We start from the raw sequence: 11,906 nt of genomic DNA on the forward strand, positions 1-11,906 counted from the left end.
AGCGGTCATTATCAGACCTTCGATAGCACGATACTATCAACAGCCTCCAAGTCACGAAACAATGGACGGAGAATGGCAGTGATTTTATCCTCGAGCCAGACTGGAAAATATCGATATTTTTATTATCAAGCAATTTACCTGGCTGGCCAGAAGCGGAAAGTTGGGAAGGAAGTCGTGCCACCGTGCGAACCACATCGATCAGCGTCTGTCAGCGTGGTCAGCCCGAAAATATCTGGCCTTCCTGCACGGCACTCCTACCGACCGCCGCGAGGCATGCGTCATGACCCGGCTGCACTCCGAGGTCGCGGCTGCCGCGTATTGCCGCCATGATTCCACCGTCTGACCTGCCCTGCTCTCCATTCCCTCCCTGCTGACGCGTGCCTCGCTCCGTTGCAGCCGGGGGCAACACGAAGACAGTGCTGGCGGGCTCGAACCTGACGCTCTCGTGTCCGCGTCATTCGGAGGCGGTCGGCCGGGCGACGGTGACCTGGCGGTGTCGCGGCTGTGGCGGCGGCGGCGGCGGCGGCGGCGGCGGCGGCCGGGGCGCGCAGGAGCCGCTGACGGTGGCCCGCTACGGCCCGGACGGCACCATCAGCCGCTCCGAGGAGCGCGCCCGGCTCGTGCTGCCCACGTTCCAGCTGCAGATCTACCCAGTCCGCGCCGCCGACGCCGGCGTCTATGAGTGCACCGTCAACGATGCGCCTGCCACGCAGGCCGTCACCGTGGTCGTCGAAGGTGAGTGGCGGCGGCGGCGTGACCTCCAGGTGTGGCAGCATGGGGGAGGGTATGAAATGTGCCCGAGCGGTCGGCGGCCTGAACATCATGAGGGAAAATAGCCTCAGCAGTTTTAGTCATTGAGGCGATGGCTTACCATCGCCACTTGTTTGTGGCAGGAAGCTAGGGTAAGGGTAATAAGAGGTAGCCCACCTTCGGAATCATGTACATCATGTGAAGACTGGTTACAGTGTCTCTATGGTGATGCGGACGTGTTAAGATGATCGCTGAAAAGGTGTTTGCCATTGCGGAACAACTAGACAGAGTGACACTGTGTCCCACGTGCCAAGGGTGTTGACACCAGCCGCCAGCCATAAATTGTGTTTGTTGGCGTATACATTATTACATCTAAAGTGCATGGGAATAAATACCTATTGTGATATGTAAAAAGCGCAGGTTGTATTAATCTTGCGCAATACGTGATTCACCTCCACGGGTATAAAAGTGCCGGCTATCTGCCCCTTGAGGCATCTCGTGGCGTGACCGGTCACGTATAATATTGACATATCTCCACGAGAGGAATTGCCATTGGCTAACATACATGCGAACCCCGGCTTGTGAACTTGATGTGCATACCCAGCAGGAAGCTGGGGCGCGCGGGCGGCGATTCCAAGGCAGGCTAAGCAGCAAATCAGTCTGATGGCTCTGAGCGGCAGCAACCTGAATAACACATTCATGTAGCCGAGCCCGGACGGCTACATCGGACGGTGCGGAGCGGGGCATGCCTGCATGTAAAGTGATGCTTAAGACCTGCACAGGGATGTCAGTTCTGAGGCTCGAGGGGGTCCAGATAAACAGTTTCCCTAGTGTAATGGGCTGAAACCGCGCACCGGCTATACCGCCGGATGCAACGCGCGGAGTGGTGTCTGCATGGCACGGCTTCCTCATGGTGCTGATTTCAGCAGAAGGGAGTTTGAGTTTGTCGTTTCACTCACCGAATGTTCGCCGCCAAGGCTTTGTTCCTGACAGCTCCTATACTATACAGCTGAGAAGGTCAAATAGGCGATTTTCACTTCGCATCGCGTCGGTTCTATGCTCGCCTGCGCGGTGGGCGGGGAGGGGGGCATTGATGAGTCACGTTTTGCCCCGATTCCGTGAAACCTGCGTCTGGAACGCTGCGGCGGGTGTCGTGGCACGCCTGCACCCTCCGCTTGCGCCACGAGCTCACATCTGGTGGTATGCGCACTTGTGCGCCCTTGTGGCGTTACCGCACCGAGTGTGGGCGATTTTGCGGCCAAAAAAGGTGGCTCGTCTCACCTAGGTGTGGTGCACCACAGCTTATGGGCATTGCGTTTGTGTTCTAGTTGCAGCAATGAATCGAATCAGATAGGTCCCAGCCTCGGAGGCCGAGCGCTGAAAATACACCCAATACTACAAATACAAATAACTACATGACTTTACTGCTGCTGCCGAGCCGATCAGCGTGGTGCTGAACGTCGTGGGGTGCCTCGCGTGGCGCGCGGGCGTGACACGCTCACCCGCTCGGTAAAGTTGCCCGTCCTGCCGACAGGAGTTGGTGAATGGTTTGGGAGCGGACCGGGTGACATGTTTGGAGCACTGTGAGTCGTACTGCCAGCTGTGCTGTGCGTGTTTCCCCGCAGGTCATTTCGAATAGCGGATGGGATCGGTCGTCCCAATGTTCTTCAGTTGGAAATATGGGAACACTTCGCGGTGTTTGCTTTGTAAATATCCCTGTATTAGTGGATGATGTTTCCCAAAATCTAAATACCAAACTAATGGCACGATTGATGCGCGATTAATTCGATACGGGCGTATTTGAAACATTTGAACCGGATGATTTTGGGCTGGGGTTCACCAAAGATATTATCCGCGACGAGTGCTGGATTGGACAGTCACGAATGCCCCTAGATGTGGGGAAAATTGTCCAGCGCTGTGAGCTAGACAACTCTGAGTTGTTTTACGCACCGCCGAAATCTACCGCACAGCCACACCACGCCTCTTGCGGTGACACACACGGCCATATCCTGGCTCCTGGTGCAGTTCCTGGTAACATCTGACATTCACGCCGTCAAAAACACGGATCCCACTCAGGCGCTGCACAAACCGAGCGTGGCGCTGTCAACAGCCACCTTGAAGCTGCAGGGAGCCGGCTGGCGATCCAGCCCACTCAGGAGTGATCGCCGACTCTGTCCCCGGCCTGACCTGCCCAGGATCCAGCTCACCGACAGAGGTACCGCCAGCGACAATGTAAACACGCATGGAGACTTGGCGCGATGACAGGGCGGAAAGGCCTCCCGACAGGCCGGAATGCACCGACGCGGAGGACCCGGAAGAGAACAGCCGACGGCCGACCCCCCTCCCCCCCCCCCTCCTCCGCCCGCGCGGCGTGCATTCCTGGCGCCCGCCTGCGCCGCCGCTGCCGCCGCCGCCGCCGCCGCCGCCGCCGCGCCGGTAATACACGGTCTCCGGCGCCGCCCGCCCGAGCCGTGTCAGGGGCGCGCGGCGCCGTAGGGCGTCACGTGCCCGGGCGCCCCGGCGGCGGCGCAGGTGGCGCCTACACCTGTACAACCGCACCGAATGCGGGAAACACGCCGGCGCCGAATGCGGCATCTGGGCGCGGCTGTCGCTGGCGGCGGCCGGCCGGCGGAGGCGCGCGGGTTGGCTGCCGTGGCGCGTCCTCCACTCGCGCCCCGGCACGGAGCTGGTTGGTGGGGGTGAGGGGTGAGCCCGCGTGTGTATGGCTGGGAGATCACGAAGACTGGTCGCATGTCCGCGATCATATGTTCGACGCACATTCATGACAGCTTTCATGACCAGTTTACAGGTGTGTGTGTGTGCGGGAACCACGGCCACGCGCTTCTTTCGGTCCTTCGCGGCAAGATGTGTGCTCGCGTCGGTTTCGGAGAGACGTTCCGTCACCGACTACTACGAGCCTTTTAGCAGGAATAGCGCCCGGCTGCCAGCCCTGGGATAAAGGCGTGCGCTGAAAGGTTATGCATGTGATCAATCACTGCGAATCCCTTGTAATCTCGCCTAATAGGGGCGACACGTGTGACTCGGGCGTCTGTGGGATAACAAGGCAGCATCGTGCTATTTCGGGAATTTTTGCGTCAGCAATAGCGAAGAGCATTCTTCTGTCGTTCCTGTTAGGGGCCGCTAATATGATCATCTCAGGACACAACTTCCCAAAAATGTTTGGAGACGGCTCCAACAGTAACTTTGAACTTTTCGATGTCCTTTTCACGCGTGGCTACAGGCCCAACGCCAAAATATTAAATTGTTGGGTTCTCAGGCTCCACAAAGCATGTCTCTGCTCATACCCAGCGAAATCTATACTTTTGTCTTTGTGGATAAAAATATGATGGCGTTGATTTGTGCACAGAAGCTGTGTTCTCTTCCAAGCACATAGGCCTAATGTAGCGCCTGCAGGTCCGCTTTGTTATGCTGCATATGGCGCCAAACGCATCTGTCACTTTTTGCCAGAGCCCCCGCTACAGTCAGAGTATCTGACATAAAAACGGCCGGGTCCGGGCGGGGCCATCTCCTCCGTTACGACATCGTAAAGCCATCGCACCAAATTTGGTTCAGCTCTCGGCTTGCGTCAAATCTCCTTTGGGATATATCCGAGTCGTTCGGCCACTGACAACGTCGCATAAACAGGATAGAAGTCGCACACGAAATTGTTGTCATTGGTTCGCTGCTGAAGAACGTAAAATGCCTCCCGCTGGCTTTGTTTAGCTTTAGTTAGTGGTTTTACGGTTCCGGTGCTAGCTGTGTAATGCACTGTTTTGCACATGTTGGATGGGTGTAATTTTCGCTAAAGTTACCCGCCTTTAGACAGCCGAGAGGTCGTGGTACGTTTTTCCTAAGCTAAATCAAAAACATGTCTCTGGCTGTGTTTTATCCCCGTAAGAAAAGCTATGTGCGTTTACTTCCAACGTTACAAATTGTGGGAAGTGCATTCAGTTGCATGATGCTTGTGGCACGAAGAAAGTTTGCGAGCAATTTAAAGCTGGATTGATGCGATCAAGGGCGTAGTTTCCCAAAATGAGTTCGCGGGGGCTAAACAGTGACAAAATGGCGAAATCTGCCCCAAAATGCACCAGCAAAATGGTTTCGTCGTGAATTTGGCCCGGTCTATTTTCAGGGCCCGAGGCCCATGTTGAAGGGGAGAGGGCGGGGGAGGATAAAGCCATTTAACTCAATAAGAAACCACACTCCTGATTTTGTGACCTTTTTATTTGTGTGACTTTTCTAATACTGAGCTCGGCTTCTTGGTGCATTGTGTGTCACTCGTATTTTCCCTGTTTCACACTGGGCGAGTCTTATTTTGCTGGATATTTGGAGAGTATAACTCTTCTTCCGTCGCCGTTGTCCGTTGATTAATTCGATTTGCGTCATCGGAGCTGTCCAGACGCCGGAACTTTTGTCATCACGTGACGGGTAGCACTCTTTCCAGAGGGTGACGGCCAAGTTTGCCACTTAGAGTGCGAAAGATACCTCGTCCATAACACTTCAGAGACGACAGCGCGATGCCAGATCTTGTCAATCACGGCTCGCTCCGCAGGCTCAGACTGCTGCGTATCTCCTGATAATGATCGCCTCTCACACATGCAGGTTGGCTCCGCGGTGACCGACGCGCAGCTCGCTTAAAGAAACCGCGCAGCCTGACGAAACGACAAAGAAACACCGCGTAAAATGTTAATTGAGCCTCGCCCACAGTTCTTCTGGGGCCTTTGCACGACCAGCCGGAAGTTGCATACCATGACGTCCCATGGTTCGTATCGTCGCGGCATAACAGCGGTATGCGATCGAGTACACGGGTTAGCGGCTTAGGATGTGTTGAATGCTCCCATTTGTGACCGTGGGATATCGTCAAGCTCGTTAGTGCGGATCGATATCACGTCCGTCCTCGGTACAAACAATAAACGAAACGTCAAGATGTGTGCAGAGTGCCACTCAGAAGTGAACGGAGAGCATCATCCTTGATGTCGTGATTGGACCACACACTTGTGCATCCAGATTGGCGTCACATTCTAATTGCAGAACTATCCTCTCGAAATCATCCCTATTAGCTCACATTTTCAAGCTCAAATAGGGATTTTCACGGAGCCCTGCTATCGGACTGCATGCTCATCACTACCAACACATACTATTTGCACGTCAAAATTGGATTTGGATCTGTCCACCTGTGGCAACTTGCGGCTTTATGGATAATTAGAGCTTTCGATGTGTTATTAAGACTTTTTTTGGCATTCATTATTCTCGTTGTTACGGCATTATTCAGTTCATTACGGACTAGCGAATTCCCACAGACCAACACTTCAGGGCAGGAGCTAAATTTCAATAGTGGCAATAGCGCCAAAGCCCAGCAATAGCGCAATGGGGCGTATTTGTTTGGGATTTGGAAAACATATGCTCTCTGACTGACCACCACACAACGTGTCCTTATGGCAGCAGTTGAGCTTGAAGTAGGCCCGGCCTAGATGCGACCCAGCTTGAAGTGATGCTTGTGCTGGTGGCAGCTCTCGCCAACATTTTTGAGCCTAAGGTAAACATGTTAAAATGTCAATTCATGCTCCGAGCTAACCAAGTCCGCTGTTCATTATCATGCACAGCGATACTAGTCCCTTGCATTCATTTGTGATGACTGCTCTTCTCTTTTTCATGGTCATACGTTCGTGATTAATATCATGGTGATTATGTTTGCAAAGGGCCTGAACGGGCTTTCAGTGTATTTATAGACTTGCACTTTCGATGCATTATGGTCCCATATTTTAGTGCAGTTGGACCAATGTAAATGAGCCCCCACCTTGCACATGCACTGCCTCGTGTCCTGTGACAGCAGTATCTGAGCTGCCTGTGTGGCACCAGCCTGCCATAACTCACAATCACTGGCGGTGGTACGCACACTCACATGCCTCGCGCCCGCGGGGGGCGGCTGATAACCAAAGCCGAATGGCCGCCTGGAGACGGCTGCGCGCCGAACCAAAGGGCGCGCTCTCGGCGGGGCCCCCGGTGCGAGTGGTAAGAGGATTGCACCGGCGGCGGAGGACCTTCGGTGCACGCGCCCGCCTGTCCGCAGTATTAATGGCCGCTGGACCGGCCGGCGGTGTCCGCGGATAAGCCTCCGGTTAGGGCCCGCGCGTCTGCGAGGCTGAGTCGGGAGGACTTTGACTCTGAGTCGTGCATCGGTCGCGGGCTGGCCGAGTCGGGTTAACCTTGACTCTGAGTCGCGCATCGGCCGCGGGCTGGCAGAGTCGGGTTAACCTTGACTCTGAGTCGCGCATCGGCCGCGGGCTGGCAGAGTCGGGTTAACCTTGACTCTGAGTCGCGCATCGGCCGCGGGCTGGCAGAGTCGGGTTAACCTTGACTCTGAGTCGCGCATCGGCCGCGGGCTGGCCGGATGGGGCTGACCTCGCGGCCGAGCCGGGGGACACCTGCGGCCGAATCATACCGCCCGAGCTGGACATTGTGTCACATGTCCATTCACGATGTCCTACCAGCAGCTCGGCGGGCGGGCGCCTCGGCCCTGCGACGGTGCGTTCCGCGCGGCAGCGGGCCGGCAGACGTGCCGCTTCTCGCGGCCAGTCCAGCCGTGCACGCAGTGCGGGTCCAGGCCGTGTCGACGCGCGCTTCCCTGCATGCTGCCCGCCCCGGTGACTGATACCGTATCCTGGCGCCCTGCCGCAGACGTGCCGCCGGCGCCGCAGCGGCCCCTCGTGGTGGGGTTCACCTCGCGCTCGGCCGAGCTCTCCTGGGCGCCCCGCTACTCGGAGACGGACACGCCGCCGCTCAGCTATGTCCTGCAGAAGAGGTACGTCAGGCCGGAGAAGGTCAGACGGTGATGTGTCCCCGGGACCAGAGCAGGCTGGAGGGGTGTATGCTTACAAGTTGCAGTGCCTGTATGGTGTTCGTTGCCACGCACACGTTGGGTGTGCGATTTTTTGCGGCCAGTTGTTTGAAAATGTTTGATTTTGCCTGGATGTCATCTTGAACAGAACTATCTGCAGCGGTAAGATGGTTCAACTGTTGATATTGTTTGCTGGTGTTGCAAGATAGATGGTAGGCTGACACTGATGCTGCCCAATTCGGTACGTCACGTCTTGAGACGATCGCATAGTGTTGCAACTTGTTATCAGTTTCATTGCATTTATTTTGCCGTGCTGCTTACAATGCATGTGTGATGCATGTTTACCATACACAATAGGCCTCTGCATAGTACAATAATATATGGCTATTCCATCTCGCGTATATGGCCGTGCTGCTTACGAAGCACGTCTGAAGATGACGTAATAATCTGCAAGTTGACGTCGTACATCCATCATACCTGAAATCTTTGATGGTTAGAGCCTAAGCCAGCTCGGCAAACCATTGTCTGTGCTTCAGAACCATACGATTAGATCGCGAGCCCCGGTTTTACGGATGTTACGTGCGTTTTTTCAGGGTATTTGATCCGCTGGGTCCTTGGGACCAGACGCATGAGCTGGAGATTCCAGCCATCACCACCATGTTCAACGTCACCGACCTGCTGCCGTTCACCGCCTACAGCTTCCGAGTGTTCTCCGTCAACAGGGTGGGCAGGAGCGAGCCCAGCGAGCCCTCATACCCCATGGTCACGCACCGAGAACGTGAGTGACCGCTCCACCAGCAGCCGGTGATTGTCGTATTAGCTAGTGTCGCGAATGCTGACGGAAGCTTCTGAGAATGCCGACGTCCAAGACATCCGAACGCTGGACTGAAATGTCACAGAAACGTTTGGAACATAACACTCGGTTGCTATTTGGCAATGAATAGATAAACCTGTCTTTTTATGAGAAAACTGATTTTTATCAGAATCAAACTATTCAACTCTTCGACAGGTAAGGCCCCAAAAATGCTAACACCGCGATTGCCTCAGTACAAATCGCCTCAGCACCTGCTCGAGATTCGACACTGCTTTCTGCATATCTCTAATAACATGAACTATACCTTACATGCCAGAACCTAACCTCATCAGACCGTCCAATTTACTTTGAAGCAAAGTAAGCCGATGCATGAAAGGCCCCAGATAACCAGTGATCACTGCAGCTCATCGCTTTCCTCCAGGGGTTCGTGTTCTATTTCAAAACCCGCTCCCACCGCCATTCCGACAGATCCCAGTGGCAAGCCCACGGTCATCCAGACCCTGAGCCCGGGGCCCGACGCCATAGAGGTGGTCTGGAGGCCGCCCGATGCCTCCACCATGAACGGCGAGTTCATCGGTCACGTGATCTCGTACCGACCACGTGACCGGCCGACTGCCGAATGGAGCAAGATCGACCTGTCGGGCAACGCTAACGAAACGACGGTCAGTGCGAGCTGCCGCTGGCGGCGGTCCGCACTGTGCTGCGGCGGCCTCTCGCTGCTGCCAGTGCCGACGTGGCTGCTTTCTATTCATCGAACACGTAGTCGAGCTCGACCAGACATCGAGACGCCCCAGAGACCGATGTTCACTGGGATGTGAAGTTACGTGTGATTCGAAATTCGTCGCTGCCGGGTCCATGTTTATCGCCGAAATTCAGGCCGACGCGAGCTCAAATTTGTATGACAAGCATAACTTATCGATCCCGCCTGCTTCAACCGGCGGCGTTGGCATCTGTTCTCACAACGTCTCTGGGATCCATGTTTGGAACGCACCCTGCGCAAAACGTCACTTCGCTGGCACGGACTCGGCCGGGCATTTGCCACCAGCATGAGGCCTTTGGCTTCCTGTCACTCGCTAACGTACCTCCCCACCGCCCGCAGAGTTACGTAATCGAAGGCCTGACGCCGTACACAGAGTATCTGATCCGAATCCGGGTGAAGAACATGGTCGGACTCGGACCTTACACGGTCGTCCGAGAGACAACGGAGGAAGGCGGTAAGAAGGCAGGAGCGCACTTAGGCTGAAACCGTACCGCGCTTCAGCAACGTGGCATTTGTTTTGTAAGCTGTGCATGTCAATGCTCAGGATGGTTGTGCTAATTGGAATTGGTCGCTGGCATTTTTGTGACGTTCATTTGTGTGTTTACGGATGTAGTCATTCCATTTATAGTCACGTTGTATTTGCGCCATAATGGCGCTGACGTACCTCCACCTGGATCCCAGCTAAGTTGTCCTGGCCGTGTCCGATACAGCCTAGACTAGCGGGCGGCAGAGCCCGTGTGTTCGGCCGCCCGCGCCGCGTGCCGAGTGTGAGACGTCGTTCCCTTGCGGCGTGGCAGTGCCGGGCCGGCCGGGGCAGCTGCGTCACCTCCTCGTCGGCGACACCTGGGCGCTGCTCTCCTGGCGACAGCCGGCCCGTCCCAACGGCGTCATCGTCGGCTACTACCTCTACTTCGAGTTCGACCGCGCCAACCGCAGCATCACCGACAACAGGATCATCCGTCAGGCGCTCCCCGACATGACGTACAACCTGACGGGACTAGGTCAGTCGCCTGTGACGGGACTAGGTCAGTCGCCTGTGGCGGGGCTAGGTCAGTCGCTTGTGACGGGGCTAGGTCAGCCGCCTGTGATGGGGCTAGGTCAGTCGTTTGTGACTGGACTAGGTCAGTCACCTGTGACGGGCCAGGTCAGTCGCCTGTGACGGGCTAGATCAGTCGCCTGTGACGGGGCTAGGTCAGTTGGCTGTGACGGGGCTAGGTCAGTCGCTTGTGACGGGGCTAGGTCAGTGGTTCGCCATGTCCGCCTGTGTTCGCCTGTGACGGTTCGCCGTATCCGCCGCTGGTGCTCGGCGACAGTTTCTGAGCCAGGCCCATGATCAGTGGCTGGCTCCAATTTAGCGGCTATGGTGGAGAGTTCGGTGCGCTCGCGGCTGATGGCTGTATAGAGTCATGAGCCTGAATTTGCAGTTAGCTTGTTCTGTTCAGGCCGCCAGGAGTATTCGTCAGACTGGAACCCTAGCGCTAGCATGTGATGTTGATTATCAAATGCATTTCAAACTCGTAAGTGTATCATAGGAGGGAAGCAGCGCAAATCCGATATTTGTGTTATCTTTTTTAAATCATGATTTCGTGATAAAATCATCAAAATGGTAAACCTAGATATTGTTTGCCTCCATCTCCAATTAAAAGCCATCATTGCGTGAAACCTTAAAACCAGATGGGCCTCTTGTATAATGCATAGGTCTCTAGATCTTACCCCAGTTGCACCAGCTAAGACGGAGCATTTCCTCGTCATCATGCACTTGGAGGGATCTGTTCCACTAGAAAACTCATTTCGGTCGCAATGTATTATTATACGTCAAACGCGGAGGAATAGACACTCATATTACCCTGCAAGCAGCGTGCAAGCTCATATTAGTAAGGCTCAATTGGACACCACAGCTCCCGCACACACCCAGCACACGATGGTGGCTCGCCGGCTCCACATCTTCCCCGCACAGACTCTGCAACTGAGCACCGCGGTGTGCCGCGCTACGCCGGCTCCACATCTTCCCCGCACAGGCTCCGCACACCCAGCACACAGTGTTGGCTCACCGGCTCCACATATCCTCAACAGCTCCGTACAAACCCCAGCCACGGTGTGGCTCGCCGGCTTCCACATCTTCCGCACGCTCCCGCCACCATCACAGTGTTCCGCTCACCGCTCCACATCTTCCTCCACAAGCTCCGTATCACCCAGCAACACGTGTCGCTCACCGGCTCCACATCTTCCTCCAAGCTTCGTACAACCGGCAACACGATGTGCTCGCCGGCGTCCACATCTTCCTCCACACCTCCGTACACCCAGCACACGGTGTCGCTCACCGGCCACATCTTCCTCCACAGCTCCGTACACCCAGCACACGGTGTCGCTCACCGGCTCCACATCTTCCTCCACAGCTCCGTACACCCAGCACACGGTGTCGCTCACCGGCTCCACATCTTCTCCACAGCTCCGTACACCCAGCACACGGTGTCGCTCACCGGCTCCACACCTTCCCGCACAGCTCCGTACACCCAGCACACGGTGTGGCTCACCGGCTCCACATCTTCCTCCACAGCTCCGTACACCCAGCACACGGTGTCGCTCACCGGCTCCACATCTTCCTCCACAGCTCCGTACACCCGGTACACGGTGTGGCTGCACGCCAAGACCGGGAAGCATGAGGGCGAGCGCTCGGAGCGGGATGACGTTCCGCACGGACGTGGGCGGCCCGGGCGGCGCCGGTTCATCACCAACGCCTCGTG

General features: G+C 55.9%; 1 protein-coding gene across 1 annotated transcript; it reads left to right on the forward strand.

Annotated features, from left to right (window-relative positions):
• Positions 1-507: 507 nt before the first annotated feature.
• Positions 508-11,904, forward strand: LOC119107405 (neuronal cell adhesion molecule; the record flags this gene model as incomplete). The annotated part of the gene is made up of 7 exons (XM_037230841.1): positions 508-735; positions 7,429-7,552; positions 8,182-8,366; positions 8,871-9,064; positions 9,502-9,616; positions 9,960-10,163; positions 11,774-11,904. Coding segments are annotated over exons 3-7 (765 nt in total), but the record flags the coding sequence as incomplete, so codon positions are not given.
• Between the last annotated feature and the right edge of the window lie 2 nt (positions 11,905-11,906).

Source organism: Pollicipes pollicipes, unplaced genomic scaffold (assembly GCF_011947565.3).
Source record: "Pollicipes pollicipes isolate AB1234 unplaced genomic scaffold, Ppol_2.1 Scaffold_6686;HRSCAF=7923_pilon_pilon_pilon, whole genome shotgun sequence".
NCBI classification, from domain to species: domain Eukaryota; kingdom Metazoa; phylum Arthropoda; class Thecostraca; order Pollicipedomorpha; family Pollicipedidae; genus Pollicipes; species Pollicipes pollicipes.